Genomic DNA, 20,408 nt, shown 5'->3' with positions numbered 1-20,408 from the left:
TTCATATAACGCTGTCCCTCATGCTGAAACCAACGTATATAGAAAGCTACCCCTCCAACTGAAACGTCCCCTTCAAAGAACGCTGCCCCTCGAGCTGAAACCCACGATCATAGAAAACTGCCCCTCACGCTGAAACCTTCGTTCACATAGCATTGCTACTTATTCTTTTACCCATGTTCATAAAACGCTGTTCTCCATCCTGAAAACAATATTCATAGAACACTGCAACTCATACTGAAACCCATGTGAATAGAACGCTGTCCTTTACGTTCAAAGAACACTTCTCTCGCTGAAACCTATATTCATACAAAGCTGCCCAGTAGCTGGCACCCACGTACATAGAAAGGTGCCGACATGCTGAAACCCACGTTAACAGCAAGGTGCCGACACGCTGAAACCCGCGTTCATAGAAAGGTGCCGACATGCTGAACCCTCGTTCATGGAAAGGTGCCGACATGCTGGAACCCGCGTTCATAGAAAGGTGCCGGCACGCTGGAACCCGCGTTCATAGAAAGGGGCCGACATGCTGAAACACTCGTTCATAGAAAGTTTCCGACACGCCGAAACCCGCGTTCATAGAAAGGTGCAGACAAGCTGAAACCCGCTTTCATAGAAAGGTGCCGACACGCTAAAAACCCGCGTTCATACAAAGGTGCCGACACGCTGAAACCCGCGTTAATAGAAAGGTGTCGACACGCTAAAAACCCGCGTTCCTAGAAAGGTGCCGACAGGCTGAAACCCGCGTTCATAGAAAGGTGCCGACACGCTGAAACCCGCTTTCATGGAAAGGTGCCGACACGCTGAAACCCGTGTTCATAGAAAGGTGCCAACACGCTGAAATCAATGTTCATGGAACATTGTCCCTCAAGCTGAAAAAAACCGTTCATACCACATTGTCTGCGTGCTTAAACCCGCGTCCTTGAAATGCTGACCCTCATGTTAACCCACGTTTTTAAAAATCCTTCCCACACGCTGAAATATCTTTGAAAAAACGCTGTCTCTCACGCTGAAACTTCCGTTCATAGAACGTGGCCTGTCATGCTGAAACCCAAGTTACAACATACAAGAACATCCGCCGAAAATCATTGAACCGGAACGTAGGAATATGTATAACTACCCAGATACTTGATTACCTGTTAGTTTTAGTAGGAATCCGCTAAATTATATCAGAGACGTGGCCGAAACATCATAAAATTTGATGAATCAAGGGCCGTGACTACGCTGGAAATTATCAAACCGGAAATTCCAGATATTATGCACAATGAGGCTTGAGACTGATCACTCCTGTTAGGTTTGGTTGAAATCTGCCAAGTAATATAAGAGAAGTTACTTGGCAATGTTCACTCTTGTGAAATTTGATGTAAATCCATCCAGGGGTGTCGGAGATGTGTGGACTACAGAGCAAAGCATTAAATCAATATTGCTTCCCTATTTTAAAGTCCAAGTAGGGCGATAACCAAAGAACAATAATCAAGCATGAATTTCTCCATAACATGCCCAAGTCAACTAAACAATTATGATGTTGCATATCAAATTTCATTTTAAGGGGACGCATACTTTGAAATTAGAAAAAAGTGGGTGGGGTATTATAAAATTTACCTTAAAAAAAGTACAAGGTTTTGGTAAATGAAATGAATACTGTTTCAACTGTTATAAGTACACAAAGGATTGCTCACTAAAATAAAAATGAGAAAAACTGAAACAAGAAAGTTATTGTTGAATTACATAAGACTTCTTGTGTACATTCAAAGTCAACAATTAAGAATTTTTGGTGCGAAAATAATAGTGCTTCACTTTGTCCAAACATTTATCAATGTCCTACAGATTCTAATTTAAAGAAAGAATGTGAAATAAGTTCACTGTCTTGCTTTTCATTTCGCATATGTGAGCTAAAACACATTATTTAGCTTGTTTACAAAGTAGTGCATAAGAAAAGATACGGTGGTCAAGGAATGCCACATTCCAAAACTAAAAGAGTATATTCCCCTTAATACATTAAACATTTATCGTTACAGAAGTCTAATGGCTTACAATAAAGGCCTAGAAATGTTGCCATTATTAATTTTTAACTTGGTATTCATGAACTACAATGCACTTAAATATCAAAACACATTCAACAAACTTTTGAAAATGTATTGTCTTAAAAATCCCTAAAATAAGGTATGAAATTTGGTTGAGAGGTCCAATCAATGTGTATATGTGCAAAAGCAACATTCTAATCATGTTCACAAAAGTTACTAATACACAGCAGGAATGTCAATGATCAAAACTGGACGAATATACAGTTATCCTCACTTTAATGTCATTTATAATTTGTCCTTGAATTCTCCACCATACTTTTCATAACTCTGTTTGCACGAGTTGCACGAGAATGCTGTCATTCACGTAAAAAGAACGGGGTCAAGTTGTAAATGCAATATCATCTAAACGTAATTAATGGATTATGCAGTTCAAGATAAACTTTATCTCATAACGTAACGAACATGTATAATGTTGTAACAACAACTTTACTTACACTGATTTAAGTAGCAGTCGGTTTATAAGTGACTTTATTGATTCATTTTGTGTTTTGTTATTGTTGTCAAAAAGTATAACGGAAGTGCCTCACAACTGAAGCGGAAACCAGTTTGATGCGCAAAGTAGTCCACTGTAAGTAATATTTTTTGACAAATGTCCACAGAAATTAATAATTTTCTAATATTAAAGACGAATATCTGGATAGGATTCATTATTTGATAAGAAATTATAATCATCGACATGTTTTTTTAAAAATCGTACACGTGCTGACACCTAAGTTGTCTCCCGTTGTTTATTAGAGTTACCTTTCGTCCGTCGCAGTAATACATTTGCAGTGAATCGCCGAGAAGTCGTGGGAAAATTAAAAACCATGTAAACAAACTAAAATTAACCACCTTTTCAAGATGAATTTCAAGTGATCGACATTATGCATTTAACCCGCCTGACCTGTGTAGCATCTTAGATATCTGTTCTAAGGTATTCATTGTGTAGAATGTCATGTTATGCCCTTGCAATGCTAATCCCACTCTGATTTTTTTGTTTACATTTTTTATCAATGAGAAATATGGCGTCCATCCCGAGATGAACTGACGTGGCGTTAAATTTTTACATGTTTAAGCAAACCTGGTGTGTTAGAAAGAAAATCTCATCCCTTCAACATTATTTGGAACACTGTTATTGTAAAAAACCTGTTTTTTCCTTATACAAAAGCTTAATATTTTGTGTTGAATGTACTTTCACAAAGACCTCTGTTTTCCTATTACATTCATAGTACCACATCCTTATCCACAAAATACTGAATATTACAGGTGTCCATCAGTATTATATCAGTTTAGGAATATGTTTTTTATTTTCCCACCATCGATTTCTTGAATATGCACCCCTTCCGCATTGCTGTATGAACTGTGAATGTAGCAATATGCGTCCCCTTAACTGGATGACAACAGGGTCATGATGACCCTATATCGCTTACCTGTTAAACATCGCTTATGAATCTTCAAGATAAACATTCTGACTAAGACTAAATAAGACTGTCATGAAGATAGGGTCATAAATGTGGCCTCTACAGTGTTAAGGTATAGGTCCATGTTTCGGAGAAAAAAGTTCGAACGTCGTCAAATCATAGAAAGAAAGCATTGTTTTACATACAAATTTAACAGCGTATAAAACATTTATATTATTTTACAAAACCATTGTCAATTTACTGATATATTATTGAATTCCGGAAAGGGACTGCATGAAGGGGCCACACTTCTGGACAGTTCAGCGGCTTTAAAAACTCACCATTTTTTAAAAGCTGTTACATGTCTTCGTTTTGATGCATTTGCAACATCGTGCGAGTGTTTAAACTTTACATAACTAGGTAAAACATCGTTTTTGACAATTGTTCACATTTATTTCTTTACAAATGGCATTCTTATTAAAAGGGGGACAACTCATTAAGAATATTTTAAGTATCCAACTCTGTGGGACAGAACAGTAGAACATGTATTGGACAGATAAGTTGTTTGTCAAGATGCTGTTCATTTACTTAAAAAATCTGTTGTTTTGTGATATACTGGTAAACCTTAACAAGCTTTTCTATCGATTTCAGTTGTGACCTTGTTTTTGACCCCATATGACAGTTTCGGACTTGGCATATGAATCATCAAGATAAACATTCTAACCAAGTTTCATGAAGACAGGGTCAAAAATATGGCATCTAGAGTGTTAACAAGTATTTTCTTTGATTTGATTTTGACTCCACATGACCCAGTTTCGAACTAAGCCTAGGAGTCATCAATAGATATTTTGACCAAGTTTCATAAAATAGGGTCACATATTTGGCTCCAACAGTGTTAACAAGCTTTTCCTTTCATTTGACCGGGTGACCTAGTTTTTGACCCCATATGACCTAGTTTTGAAATTGGCCTAGGAATCATCAAGATGAACATTCTTACCAAGTTTCGTGAAGATAGGTCATAAAAGTGGTCTCATGAGTGTTAACAAGCTTTTCCTTCGATTTGACCTGGTGACCTAGTTTTTGACCCCACATGCCTCCGTTTCGAACTAGGCCAACAGATCATCAAGATTAACATTCTGTGCAAGTTTGTTTCAAATCAAAGCATAAATGAAACCTCTATATGGTTGAAAGGGCCAAAATAGAACCCATGAGGGAATCTAGCCAGTTTTTAAAAGGATCCGAGATCTTATGGTGACTTAAGCTGTGTGGTTAAAATCGAATGTAAAATGTCACTTCTATCGTGTTCGCAGGGTTAAAATCAACAAATTTTGGCTCTTTCAGGGGTCAATCAGGGGCCGGAAACTATAACTGGATCATGAAATCCAAGATCTATTGCTGTTAAAGATATTTTGCAAGTTTGTACCAAATCAAACCATAAATGAATTTTCTATATGGCTGCAAAAGCCAAACTTGCAAATTTCGGCCCTTTGATGGGATTTGGCTAGTTTTCGAACTGAATCAAGATATTATGCCAATACAAGTTAAAAGCAAGTTTTATTGAAATCAATTGCAAAATGTGGTCTCTATCGTGTTCACAAGCCAAAATAGCAAGGTTTGCCATTTAAGGGGCCGTAACTCTGGAACCGATGATGGGATCTGGCCAGTTTTCGAAAGGAACCGAGATATTATGCCAATACAAGTTGTGTGCAAGTTTTATAAAAACGGATTGCAAAATATGGTATCTATCATGTTCACAATGAATTGTGAACGGAAGACGGACGATCACAAAAGCTTTGCTCCCAAGGTCGTCAACATCAGGTCCTGAAAAGGAGCATTCACTAAAACAAGCATAAGAAATGCAAGTCCTGACACATGTGCATGTATTTCAAGTTGATGCTGTACGTCAACAAGATCATTAATTTGAGCTGGATGCAAAATGTAGTAGGATTGAAGTATACTTGAAGTTGCAGATGGAATGACAACGGCTGGTTCAAATGGTGGCATAATAAGATACAAACCTTTGAATATTTTAAGGAATAAATCTTATAAAGCTTTAGATGCCATCTTAATGTCTGCATGGTGAAAGAGCTACTACTTCACATGTATGTCTTCTCAATTGTTTTCATAAATTATATCTTTTGTGCTTAGTTTGTGTGAAATCAAATATCCGATTTTTTTTGTTAAAAATATATATATATAGATTTTGCTGGGTTAAACATCACACCACACAATTATAGCACATACGGCAACTTCCCTGCTTTTCATGAAGAACCCAGCTGTACTCCGTGCTTTCATCACGAGCCATGTACCGGGTAGAACCATGACCTTCCATAAGACAGCTGGGTACTTTCCTCGAATGAAGAATTCATCGCTCCAAGTGATGCTGGAACCAAAATTGGTGAGGGACAAGTGATTAGAAGTCTGACGACATGGCCTTGGAGGTCCCTATTATATGTATTCTTGCATAAAAACTACTTTTTTTCACTGGATCCGCCCATGTATTAACAGGAGAAAAATCGTGTGCAAACAAGGCAATTCACGTGCTGTTAATACCCGATTTTTATTTTTGAAATGCTTTGCCAGGGATATATGTATGTATTTTTACGCACACTGATATTTGGCATCTGCGTCTTGTTTCTTCCTTAACAACCTTATCTTGTAGCATTATAAATACAATGTAATCCATAGTATGTTTAGCTGTATCTGTTTCCAACCCCAAACGTACTGCCCCCATCAATGTACGCCCTAGCTTCTTTTAGAGTTCACTCCCTTTACAAAGCGTCTGTTCAGTTATTGTAAATAACTGTGAATAAATAAGTATCGCGTGTAACTTGTGCTATTGTTCGTTTTTAGGTATTATATTTATGATTTTGGTAAGTATCAGTCGGTATGTTTTTATCTAATTTCTCGAAGAATTTATATAAACAGCTTGGAAACTTGACACTACGTTCGTACTTATCCGTACTCCAACTGCGTGTCCGTACTCAATATAACTCGAATGCAAGGTTATTATTCTTGAAATTGTGATCGAGTCCACCAAATTGTGAAATGATTTGAACAATTATTGGTAATTTTATGTTTGTAATAATGAGAGATAAAAAAATCGCTTAAAAACCTTCAGGAGGTGCTTTTGATAGCGTTGTTTATTTCCGGGCCCTGGATACGGATATTTAAAACATGTTTACCGTTTCCAAGAACAACTGGAATGGTAAATAAAAAATGTACCGGAATCGTCAAGTCATCACGTATGAAAACAATACATAAATCGCCGTGAAATATATTTTTATGCAAGAATAGCGACAATACACGTTTGTTTTGTGTATTAACATCTGCAGAAGCCCTTGGGATATGTTTGTGACCTCGACCTTCGGTCTCGGTCACAAACAATCCCGCGGGCTTCTGCAGACGTTAATACACAAAAAAACGTGTATTATCCCTACATAAGTACATAAAATATATTTGGGTTTAACGCTAGTTTTCAAAAGTATTTCAGTTATTTAACAGCGGACAGTTAACCTAGCCAGTGTTCCTGGATTCTGTACCAGTACAAAACTGTTCTCCGTAAGTAACTGCTTGCTTCCCAACACGAAACTGGGGTGAACGAATGATTTCAGACACTTGTCTTTTATGAAATCGTCACAGAGAACAAGAGCCTCATCCTGGGATCGAAGTCATGACCCCGCGATCAGTAGATCTATGCTCTACATATTAAGCAAGTGTGTGTGCTGCATAATATATATATAAGTACATTATAACTTATGTACTTTCAGTAAAATATTTATATATGAAAAGAAAAATTTAGTTATGATAACGCAAACACCAAACAAGAGGGCCATGATGGCCCCAGATCACTCACCTGAGTTACACAGCTTGCTCAAACGGTTTTGGTAGATGTTTTTGCAAGGTAAATATCTCTAAAATTACTTTGAAATAATGCCAGTGTTTTCTGACAAAAAATATTGGTGAGAAATGTGTATGTGTTGAAACAGAATAATCAGGTGTACACAATTCTCACACTTTATGAAAATCATCTGATATTCTCTCCAATTATGTCAATATTAGTTTGCCAAGATATTTTTGCTAATAATGAATTATATGTTGATGAAAGGTTAAAGAAAATGTTTTCTTTTAATGGATGAAAAAAAAGGTTATAGCAAGTTAAAATATAAACAAGAGGGTCAAGATGGCCCTAGTTTGCTCACCTGAGTAACACACACCATAACAGTGTAAACATGTTTTACCTAGTGATTTCATGGAGTCAAATATTCTGACCAATTTTCATTAAGATCGGACCAGAAAACGTGGTCTCTTGAATGTAAACAAGCATTTTCTTTGGTTGACCTAGTAACCTAGATTTTTACCCCACATGACCCAGATTTCAACATTTTGAAAACAACATTCTGACAAAGTTACGGGAAGATTGGAGCAAAAAAATTGCCTCTAGAGTGTATACAAGATTTTCCTTTGATTTGACCTAGTGACCTAGTTTTTGACCCCACGTGAACCAGATTTAAAATCATCCAATAATTCATGACATCAAACATTCTGACCAGGATTTATAAGATAGAGTAAAAATGGGCCGCTTAGGGTGTAAACAAGCCTATTCTTTGATTTGACCTGGTGACCTAGTTTTTGACCCCACATGTCCAGATTCAAACTTGACCTAAAGATCATCAAGACAAACATTCTGATCAAGTTTCATTAAGATTGGGTCATAACTGTGGCCTCTAGAGTGTTCACAAACTTTTCCTTTTATTTGGCCTATGACCTAATTTTGACCTCACATGACCCAGTTTCAAATCTGACCTAGTGATCATCAAGACAAATATTCTGACCAAGTTTAATAAGGATTGAGTCACAACTGTGGCCTCTGGTGTTCACAAGCTTTTCTTTTGATTTAACCGTGTGACCTAGGTTTTGACCCCACATGACCCAGATTCAAACTTGACCTAGAAATCATTCAGAAAATGATTCTGACCAAGCTTCATAAAGATTGGGTCACAACTGTTGCCTCTAGAGTGTTCACAAGCTTTTCCTTTGATTGACCTGGTGACCTAGTTTTTGACCCACATGACCCAGATTCGAACTTGACCTAGGAATCATTCAGAAAATGATTCGGACAAAGATTTATAAAGATTGGATCAAAACTGTGGCCTCTAGAGTGTTCACAAGCTTTTCCAATGATCTGGCCTACTGACCTTATTTTTGACCCCACATGACTCAGTTTCAAATTTGACTTAGAGATCATCAAGACAAACATTCTAACCAAGTTTCATGAAGATTGAGTCACAAATGTGGCCTCTGGAGTGTTCACAAGCTTTACCTTTGATCTGACCAAGTGACCTAGTTTTTGACCCCACATGACCCAGATTCGAATTTGACCTAGGGATCATCAAAACAAATATTCTGATCAAGTTTCATAAAAATTGGGTCCCAACTGTGGCCTCTAGTGTTCACAAGCTTTTCCTTTGATTTGACCTAGTGACCTAGTTTTTGACCCCACATGACCCAGTTTCGAATCTGACCTAGAGATAATCAAGACAAACATTCTGACCAAGTTTCATATAGAATGGGTCACAACTGTGGCATCTAGAGTGTTCACAATGCAAATGTTGACGGATGACTGACGATGAATGACGCACGCCAAAACACGCCGGACAATGACCAGTCACAATATCTCACCTTGAGCACTTTGTGCTCAGGTGAGCTAAAAAAATCTAATAATAGTGAATATTTAATGATCGACTCTTCATTTTAAGTCTGATCATTTAAAAGGAAACAAAAATATTTGTAACTGTGCCTACTGTTTTCAGGTCAGGTTTTTAAGCCAAAGCAATAGAATTTACATTGTGTAGGGACATGTTGATGTGGCAATGTCTTTGAAATCATTATTCTGATTTCTTTTAAACATCATTATAACTTCATTATAACACATGAACAGAATCAGTTGTCCTAACTTGTCCAAGCATGTTCAAAACTTCCAGTTACCATTCATCTGGGGCCTCTCTGGCTGAGTAGTTAAGGTAGCTGACTTCAAATCACTTGTCCCTTAGCAAGATGGATTCAATCTCACTTGTGGCAAAGAATCCTTCATGTGAAAAAGCCATCCATCTGGATTAAGGGAGGTAGGTGGTTCTACCAAAGTGCCGCCCATGATGTAATAATGCGCAAAGGGTCACCAGGGTTTTTTCTCCACCATACAAAACTGGAAAATCGCCATATGACCCGTAATTGTGTTGGTGCGACATTAAACCCAACAAAAACAAATTACCGGTACCATTAAACTGACTTTATTTAAGCTTGGTATCACAACATTGTGGTTTGCCCTGCACAGAATATGCAGTGTCCAAGTTAAACATCAAGTGAGACCAAATGCAGATCTACATCCCACTTTGTCTTACAGGCTGTACGTTTCAAGATGAGACATGGAACTGTATGGTTTCCTAATATCTTACAGGAAAACAGTTTCAGTTGGGACAGGACAAAGTGATTCCTTTACAGCCCCTAAATGAAGTTAGGTTAGAGCACAATTGTGTAATAATTATAAGATATATTCTCACATGTAAACAAATGACAATAAGAATAACAAGTAAGTAAACTCTTGAAAAGACATTTATTACTGTTCCTCAAAGAACACTATCACATTAAGCTTAGCACTTTTTCTGAACCATTTCGTAAAAAAACCACAAGTCAATATATTAAGCCAACTGTGAAACAATCAGCTGAGCACAGGTATAACATTCAGGAATGATTGTGGGATTATGCTAAAATACACTGCAGCAATGGATACATACAACACAAAATAAAATTACACCTTTACTCTTATCTTAAAATAAATTGTTGGTAAATAACTATCATTCAGAAATTGTAACATTTTTCCTGGGTACGTTTCTTTCGTTGTTTACATATTTTACTTGATACGTTTGGTGGATTTACTTGGTTAACAAATCAAACAAATGTATTGTAGTATGTATTCAACAATATTAAACAAAGTCATTATTATAATTTATATACCATGAAAGAACACTAGAAAATTCTGTTTGAAATCTAAGATCAAACATATTGTAAAACTTTCAACATAATTTGCCAGAGACAAAGTCAAATAAATACAGTAACAGAATACTTTAAATTGACTTGTTTGTCATACAGAAGCTCTAATTAATACATAATGGGCTTCAAACCAATAAACACAGTAAGATGAATACCGTATTTATGTAAGTGATATCTTTGCATCGCAAAATATTTGCAAAACACTGAAAGTAAGCATAAGACAAGTGATATATCAATAGTTTGTAGTCAATGGATATCAAATCATTAGTTGGGATCGCATTTTGACATCAGGTGATTGCATTTTGTGTCATCACTTATTACAACTAACTTATCAAACATTTTGCTGCTTATTTAAACGTGAGAAACTAAGTAATAAATCATAGATTGCATTTCATGGAAGTGTTAGGCATCTAAACCTGGGCAAATCTTTCCATTTCATATGGATCACAAGTATCTCCATGTTGCAAAATTATCAACTTTTTTCTGTATCTTGTATAAATGCACATGAAGCCATCAGATGCCAGTCTGAAGTCATGTTTAAAGACACCACACAGTTGCAAATATGAAAATATTTGTGAAAGACTAGGTGCTGGAGTCAAGACTAGGGGCTGAAGTTTTTCAAATGATTATATGAAATAAAACCAGACTTCGTTCTTAAAATACAATAATCATACATATTTTTAAGAATGACTTCTAAAGGTTTATAACTTTTCATGTGCAGTCTGAACAATACTGTTGCAACAAAAGCATATTTAAAGGTTGAAAATAAAAAAATCTACGCATGGTATTGGCAAATATAAGCAATGACTTCCCACTGATAGAGGTCACACAAATAAATTTGTGAATAGCGGTCATATTATCCACTGTAGTTAGCCCTTATCATGCTGGACAGGATCGATTCTGCCTTTGCAACCAGTGCAGATCATGATTAGCCTGCACTTCCGTGCAGTCTGATCATGACCTGCACTGTTCACTATTCAGTCAGTATTTTTTTTGTAATCATCCCTTTTAACAGTTAATGGTACTGTCCAAATTGAAAGATGGACAAGTTCACTATAGAAATTTAGCAGTGTAAAGGTTAATTAAGACAGTAATATATACAGATCAGATCAAATGTGGATTTGACAACCGAGGAGATGATAAGCAAAGAAAACAGTCTACAATCTTCTGTTTCATTGTGTTTTCTTGAACGTCTGTTATGGTTTTGACAAAACTGGTACTATCACGAAAGATGATTCATACCCTAAAATTAATCATGACCTTTGAACTCCATGGCTGTACTTGACCTTTGACTTAGTGACCTTGGTTTTGCACTCTGGATATCTTTTTGATGTCAGTTTTATGACAATTCTTCTGCAAGTTTAAAGAAGAGCACCGCCTACAGGTGCCATTGGTCGTCTGCAAGTGCTGGTCAGTATGTATGAAAAGTGTAAATAGTTAAGAATTTCTAGGTACAAAAGGGGCCATAATTCTGACAAAATACAGGTTACAGTTATGGTTCTTGGCCTACATAGTCATCTAATAATGATAAACAAGTGTGCAAAATTTCAAAGATGTAGCTCTTATAGTTTTTAAGAAAAGGTGGACCTAAGCAAAATATTTAACCAAGAAACTCAAATTTTCTAAGTACAAAAAGGGTCATAATTTCGACAAAATGCATATCAGAGTTATGGCTCTTGGCTTACTAAGTCACCTAATGATGGCAAACAAGTGTGCAAAGTTTCAAAGCTGTAGCTCTGGTTTTTGAGGAAAGGTGAATCTAAACAAAAATTTTAACCAATGCCAATCCTGATGACCAGATGATGACACTACCTGGTACATTTTTTTCAAAAATCAGACGAGATAAAAATATGGAGCTACAACAGAATAAACAAGAAGTCTTAGACCTCAAAGTGAGACCTTGGACCTAGTGACCTGGGACAAATGTGATTCCCACTGTATTATGATGATAAACAATGTGTATCAGCGATATGCCTCTAGAAACAAACTACAGACTGATGGATTATTCATTTATTTTATTGGGTTTAACGTCTCACCACACAATTATATGTAATATGTCGAATTTCCATCTTTAATGCTGGAGGTGTCCCTCCGTGCATTATTTCATCACGAGCGGGCACCTGGGTAGAACCACCGACCTTTCGTAAGCCAGCTGGATGGCTTCCTCACATGAAGAATTCAATGCCTCGAGTGAGGCTCGAACCAACATCTATCAGGGGCAAGTGATTTGAAGTCAATGACCTTAACCACTCGGCCATGGAGGCCCCACATACTGATGGACTCCAATAAAACACCCATATACTTTCTGTATGCAATTAAAAATATGTTTCAGTTATAAGAGGTCAGTTCCCTAATTTTGCACCAGTTACTTACTTACTTACTTGTTATTTACAGGTAACAACTTCATGCTTCATGTTTTCTGTAAAATTCTTACAAAAACTAACAGCCTAACTAAAACTTGCAGTTGTAGTCCTATAAATCATGCCATACACAATGTCTAATATATATGGGAGTACAATACTTCTCTTCTTGCAGAATGGTTGAGCCGCTTGATGCCAGTATGGATGAAGAACAACAAAATGTATATGAATCTTTGTAAAATAATGAAATTATGAAAATGATCTCACAAAAGAACACAGAATGCTGCACCAAACAATCTTGAACAATTATTTATAACAAGTTTTGTACTGACACACACATCTGCAATAGCTCCTCTAACTTATTAATTTCTTGATACAACTTTATTCAAAATACCAATGATGTTTCGAAGATAGATGTATTATACATGGATGTATCAAGAATGTATCCAGGATACTAATTACTGTAAAATCATTTAATTTTGTTTGCATGAAATTTTGTGGTTTTGGTCAAAACGGCAATTTCGCGGGGATATGAATTCGTGGATTTCAACTTTTGAACATAAAATGGATTGGAATTTTACTTGTTCGTTGGGATTAAATTTTGTGGATTTACTTAACCACGAAATCCACGAAAATTAGTCCCCCACGAATATTAATGATTTCACAGTATGGTGTCTAAGATAGAAATATGTACATCAAATACAGCAAATTAAATGGGCAACTTTAGGGTTCCTCTCAAAGATCCAAGATCTCAATAAAAGTGGACACAGATCAACTAGTCTGAAAGCTGTTGCTGATACAGTAAAACTTGATTACAAGGACCTAATCAGGGTCATAAAATTGTTTGCTTTTTTGGACATAAGTTGAATCCATATAGTGAACACACATAGTTCACTAAAACTGAACTTTATAACGAATGTCTGACTTGTAGCAGACAGGACAGATAGGCAAAACTGCCACTTGAGTCATTGTTGATGTATTTAATTGCTATTTTATCAAAATAAAGTTGTACAAAACGTATTTATATTCATAAATAAATTATTTCATATTTATCCATCATTGATTTTTTTATGTTCTTCATAAAAAAAAAATATAAAGGTAAAAGATTAGGCAAGAAATGACTGAGATTTTCCTATAACCGAGTCTGCTATTAACAATTGATGCTAATTTTACCAATATCTTTCCAGTTTAGAAGATACAGAGTGGACATGAAATAAAGCTACTGGACCATAAAATGTGACCTTGGCCTTGGCTTTGTGCTATGCCATGACTGTAAGCATTTAAAAGATATGAGACAGACAAGAAATAAAGCTATATGGACTTTGACCTTCAGTATGGCTTTGACCTGTGATCTTGTGACCAGTTATGCCCATGTATATTGTTGTATTATGATGGCAAACCCTCACGTGTAGTTTTCTGAAAATCCATTAGATGGAAAAGAATCACAGATGGATCAGCAGATAGGCCAGACTCTATTACAGCCCCCATTTACTTCTCGCCTAGGGATAATAATTCAGATTTCTAAAGTGTGGATGTACCCCAGATGCCAATTGATGATTCCAATATAAACATGAATATATCCAAGAGAAACATGAATGTTTTCAATGTAAGCTGACTGCATCCACGATAAACTGAATATAAATGTATCCTGGATAAACACGATTGTATCCAAGATCAACTGAATGCTTCTGAGATAAACATGAATGTATCCAAGATAAACATGAATGTATCCAAGATAAACATGAATGTATCACAATTAAGTTAGAAATGCACTAGAACAATTGCCACTTTCCCAATATAGTGTCCTTGATGGCATCTACATATTGTGCTGGCACCCAGTATATCCAGTAGCGAGAAGCTTCTGTGGGACCTAGTTGCAAAGCCTGGAAGAAAAAAAAAGCCCTGATGTATTTGTCTAATAAGTATAATGGCCATATTTTTTTTCATTTCAAGCATATAAAACTAAATATATAACAAGAAGCTAAGTTCAATAAATGCTTGATGCCCCCGGTGGCATCCTTGTTGATACAAAGCAACCCAAGTCCAAAACGAGGTCAAGTTCAAGGCCAAACTGAGGTCAGGTGATGTCTGAAGATGAGGAATGGTCACAGGTTACATCTGCATTAGTATCAAGTCATTCTAGTAAGGGGTATTGATGCTAGACAAAACGGTTCCATTTGGTTAACCTCGTATGGACGGACGGACAGGAAAATCACAATATGCCTCCCGCATCAGTAGATGCCGGGGGCATAAAAAGGCATTTTGAAATATTTATAAACTGATTTCTTAAATATGTATGTGTATGACTAAGTGAAACAATGGAGCAAAGTAAGATCGAAATTGCTCACTTTCTAGTATGTTTATGTAACTCACTGGTTTCATTAATTATTGAAGTATAAAGTGGAAGTTTCAAAGTTAGAAGAGGGGGTTTGGGGCTCATCCAATTAAGAGTTTTACATGCTACAGGAAAAATTGCTGGGGCTTCAGATCACTATAGTAAGGGGAAATCCCCACCAAGGGCCTTCACTGAAACCCCTGATCATGTAATTGTGTGTGCTGAAGGAGGGGCTAGGTTTTTGTGCTACGTTCGGGAAGAGGAGTTGGGCAGGGTTAGGGTTTAGGGTTGCATGTGTTTGGGACTGGTTAATTAGACATTTCATTATCTGAACTAGTTTTTGCACAGGGTCAAAAGATGATTTTTATAATTTTGATCAGCAATTTCAAAGGAGAAGAGTTTTAAAGTTTTCTACAAAATAAAATTATATTTAGTACTATCAACCCCAGCCACATTTGCCATGCTATTTGGCCAATTAAAGAGTCACCATATCATTTCTGCATTTTTTATGTCTGAAAATTGTTTCAGATGAGAAAATCATTAATGGCAATTAGTGGTCTGCATGGTCCTGCTTCATACTGAGTAGTTTAGTGGGGGACCACCTAAGGATCACTGCTTATGATGTATCACATCTGGCTTGAGAGGAAAGGTCATATTTAATAAGACGGTCATGATGACCTGGATCGCTCACTTAAGTAATATGAGCTGCATGTTTCAAATGTCAAACATATGCTAAAATATTAAGAAAGTAGGTCAGTAGGTCACATTCATGGTCACTGAAAGTCAGTTTTAAAATAAGTGTGCAAAACTGTACATGTCATCCAAATTTCACGGCTGTATCTTAAACAAGAGCACCGCCTTGCGGGTGCTGACGCTCATCTGATTTTTTTTGTGTAATAGAAATATTGTCCTACCCATGATTTTCTAAGTCTAAAAAGGGCCATCATTCTTGCAAAAAGCAGGATAGAGTTATGTTTCTTGATGTACAGTGTCCACTTATGATGGTGAAAAACTGTTGCAAGTTTTAAAGCAATAGCTTTGATAGTTTATGAGAAAAGTTGACTTAAACATAATACTCAACCAAGAAAATGATTTTCTAAGTCCAAAAGGGGCAATAATTATTGCAAAAAGCAGGATGGAGTTATGTTGCTTGCTTTACAGGGTCAGCTTATGATGGTGAACAAGAGTTGCAAGTTTCAAAGCAATAGCTTTGATAGTTTAAGAGAAAAAGTTGACCTAAACATAAAACTTAACCAAGAAATCTGATATTTTCTAAGTCCAAAAGGGGCCATAAATCTTGCAAAAAGCAGGACAGAGTTATGTTTCTTGCTGTACAGGGTCAACTTATGATGGTGAACAAGTGTTGCAAGTTTTAAAGCAATAGCTTTGATAGTTTAGGATAAAAGCTGACCTAAACATAAAACTTAACCACGAAAACTGATTTTCTAAGTCCAAAAGGGGCAATAAATCTTGCAAAAAGCAAGATGGAGTTATGTTTCTTGATGTACAGGGTCTGCTTATGATGGTGAACAAGTATTCCAAGTTTCAAAGCAATAGCTTTGATAGTTTAGGAGAAAAGTTGACCTAAACATAAAACTTAACCAAGAAATCTGATATTTTCTGAGTACAAAAGGGGCCACAAATCTTGCAAAAAGCAAGATGGAGTTATGTTTCTTGCTATACAGGGTCAGCTTATGATGGTGAACAAGTATTCCAAGTTTCAAAGCAATAGCTTTGATAGTTTAGGAGAAAAGCTTACCTAAACATAAAACTTAACCAGGCAACGCCGACGCCGACGCCGACAACCGCTCAAGTGATGACAATAACTCATCATTTTTTTTCAAAAAATCAGATGAGCTAACAAGAGGGTCAAGATGGCCCTAGGTCGCTCACCTGAGAAACACACCATAACAGTGTAAACATGTTTGACCTAGTGATTTCATGGAAACATATATTCTGACCAATTTTCATTAAGATTGGACCAAAAATGTGGTCTCTTAAGTGTTAACAAGTATTTTCTTCTATTTGACCTATAGACCTAGTTTTTGCGCTAAAATGACCTACATTCGAAATTGACATAGGTTTGATCAAGGCAATCATTCTGACTAAATTTCATCAATCTCAATTAAAAAATGCAGCCTCTATCGCATACAAAACGATTTTCTTTGATTTGTCCTAGTGAACTACTTTTTGACCCAAGATGACCCATAATCAAACATGACCTTAATTTCATCAAGGCTATCATTCTGACCAAATTTCATGAAGATCTATTAAAAAAGAAAAAAAAGTTTGTATTGCATACACAAGATTTTTCTTTGATTTGACCTAGTGACCTAGTTTTTGACCACAGATGACCCATATTCTAAGCTGACCTAGACTGCATCAGTGCAATCACTCTGACTAAATTTAATGAATATCCAGTGTAAAATGCAGCAACTATTGCGTACACAAGGTTTTTCTTTAATTTGATAGGATGGCCTAGTTTTTGAACCCTTGATGACCCATATTCAAACTTGACCAAGATTTCATCAAGGCAATTATTCTGACCAAAGTTCATGAAGATCAATTGAAAAATACAGCCTGTATCGCATACACAAGGTTTTTCTTTGATTTTACCTAGTGACCTAGTTTTTGAACCCAGATGACCCATTTTTGAACTTGGTCTAGACTTCATCAAGGTTACCATTCTGGCAAAATTTCATGAAGATCAGTTGAAAAATACAGCCTCTATCACATACACAAGGTTTTTCTTTGATTTGATCTAGTGACCTAGTTTTTGACCCCTGATAACCCATTTTTCGAAATTGGCCTAGATTTTATCAAGGTAATCATTCTGTCCAAAATTCATGAAGATCAATTGAACAAGAGGGCCAAGATGGCCCTAGGTCGCTCACCTAAGAAACACTCCGTAACAGTGTAAAACATGTTTGACCTAGTGATTTCATGGAAACAAATATTCTGACCAATTTTCATTAAGATTGGACCAAAAAATTGGTCTCTTGCGATAAAACAAGCATTTTCTTAGATATGACCTAGTTTTTGACCCTAGATGACCCATGTTCAAACTCGACCTAGATTTTATCAAGGCAATCATTCTGACCAAAATTCATGAAGATCAACTGAAAAATACAGCCTCTATCACATACAGAAGTTTTTTCTTTGATTTGACCAAGTGACCTAGTTTTTGACCTCAGATAACCCATATTCAAATTCGACCTAGATTTCATTAAGGCAATCAACCTGACCGAATTTCATACAAATCAATTGAAAAAAAAACAGTCTCTATCGCATACACAAGATTTTTCTTTAATTTGACCTAGTGACCTAGTTTTTGACCTCAGATAACCCATATTCAAAATCGACCTAGATTTCATCAACGCAATCACTCTGACCAAATTTCATGAAGATCAATTGAAAAATACATCCTCTATTGCATACACAATGTTTTTCTTCGATTTGACCTAGTGACCTAGTTTTTTACCCCAGATGACCCATTTTCGAACTCGGCCTAGATTTTATCAAGGTAATCATTCTGGCTAAATTTCATGAAGATCAGTTGAAAAATACCGCCTCTATTGCATACACAAGGTTTTTCTTTGATTTGACCTAGTGACCTAGTTTTTGACCCAGATGACCCATTTTCGAACTTGGTCTAAATTTCATCAAGGGTACCATTCTGACCAAAATTCATGAAGTTCAATTGAAAAATACAGCCTCTATCGCATACACAAGGATTTTACGTGATATGATCTAGTGACCTAGTTTTTGAACCCAGATGACCCATTTTCGAACTCGGCCTAGATTTCATCAAGGTAATCACTCTGCCCAAAAATTCATGAAGATCAATTGAAAAATACCACCTCTATCGCATACACAAGGTTTTTCTTTGATTTGACCTAGTGACCTAGTTTTTGACCCGAGATGACCCATTTTCGAACTCGGCCTAGATTTCATCAAGGCAATCATTCTGACCAAAATTAATGAAGATCAATTGAAAAATACAGCCTCTATCGCATACACAAGGTTTTTCTTTGATTTGACCTAGTGACCTAGTTTTTGACCCGAGATGACCCATTTTCGAACTCGGCCTAGATTTCATCAAGGTTATCATTCTGACCAATATTCATGAAGATTTATTGAAAAATACCGCCTCTATCGCATACACAAGGTTTTTCTTTGATTTGACCTAGTGACCTAGTTTTTGACCCGAGATGACCCATTTTCGAACTCGGCCTAGATTTCATCAAAGTTATCATTCTGACCAATATTCATGAAGATTAAATGAAAAATACAGCCTCTATCGCATACACAAGGTTTTTCTTTGATTTGACCTAGTGACCTAGTTTTTGACCCGAGATGACCATTTTCGAACTCGGCCTAGATTTCATCAAGGTTATCATTCTGACCAACATTCATGAAGATTAAATGAAAAATACAGCCTCTATCGCATACACAAGGTTTTTCTTTGATTTGACCTAGTGACCTAGTTTTTGACCGAGATGACCCATTTCGAACTCGGCCTAGATTTCATCAAGGTTATCATTCTGACCAATATTCATGAAGATTAATTGAAAAATATAGCCTCTATCGCATACACAAGCTAAATGTTGACAGACGACGGACGACAGACGACAGACGACAGACGACGGACGACAGACGCCGGACATCGAGCGATCAGAAAAACTCACCTGAGCATTGCTCAGGTGAGCTAAAAATACAGCCTATATCACATACACAAGGTTTTTCTTTGATTTGACCTAGTTACCTAGTTTTTGACCCCAGATGACCCATTTTCAAACTTGGCCTAGATTTCATCAAGGTTATCATTCCGACAAAATTTCCTGAAGATCAACTGAAAAATACAGCCTGTATCGCATACATAAGGTTTTTCTTTGATCTGACCTAGTTACCTAGTTTTTTACCCCAGATGACCCATTTTCAGACCTGGCCTAGATTTCATCAAGGTTATCATTCTGACAAAATTTCATGAAGATCAATTGAAAAATACAGCCTATATCACATACACAAGGTGTTTTCTTTGATTTGACCTAGTTACCTAGTTTTTGACCCCAGATGACCAATTTTCAAACTTGGCCTAGATTTCATCAAGGTTATCATTCTGACAAAATTTTATGAAGATCAATTGAAAAATACAGCCTCTATCACATACACAAGCTAAATGTTGACAAATGACAGAAGACAG

At 36.4% G+C, this 20,408-nt stretch overlaps 1 protein-coding gene across 1 annotated transcript in view; it reads right to left on the bottom strand.

Moving 5' to 3' along the window:
- Positions 1-10,056: 10,056 nt before the first annotated feature.
- LOC123563612 (ubiquitin domain-containing protein UBFD1-like) overlaps positions 10,057-20,408 on the bottom strand; it is a 40,069-nt gene continuing 29,717 nt past the window's right edge. Inside the window, exon 8 of the mRNA XM_045356495.2 lies at positions 10,057-14,753. Coding sequence (XP_045212430.2) covers positions 14,643-14,753 — 111 coding nt within the window. The 3' untranslated portion in view covers positions 10,057-14,642. The remainder of the gene's footprint in view (positions 14,754-20,408) is intronic.

The sequence above is a fragment of the Mercenaria mercenaria genome, chromosome 2, assembly GCF_021730395.1.
Source record: "Mercenaria mercenaria strain notata chromosome 2, MADL_Memer_1, whole genome shotgun sequence".
Taxonomy (NCBI): Eukaryota; Metazoa; Mollusca; class Bivalvia; order Venerida; family Veneridae; genus Mercenaria; species Mercenaria mercenaria.
The sequence above is the reverse complement of the archived record's forward strand: the minus strand, read 5'-3'. Positions and strand labels throughout refer to the sequence as shown.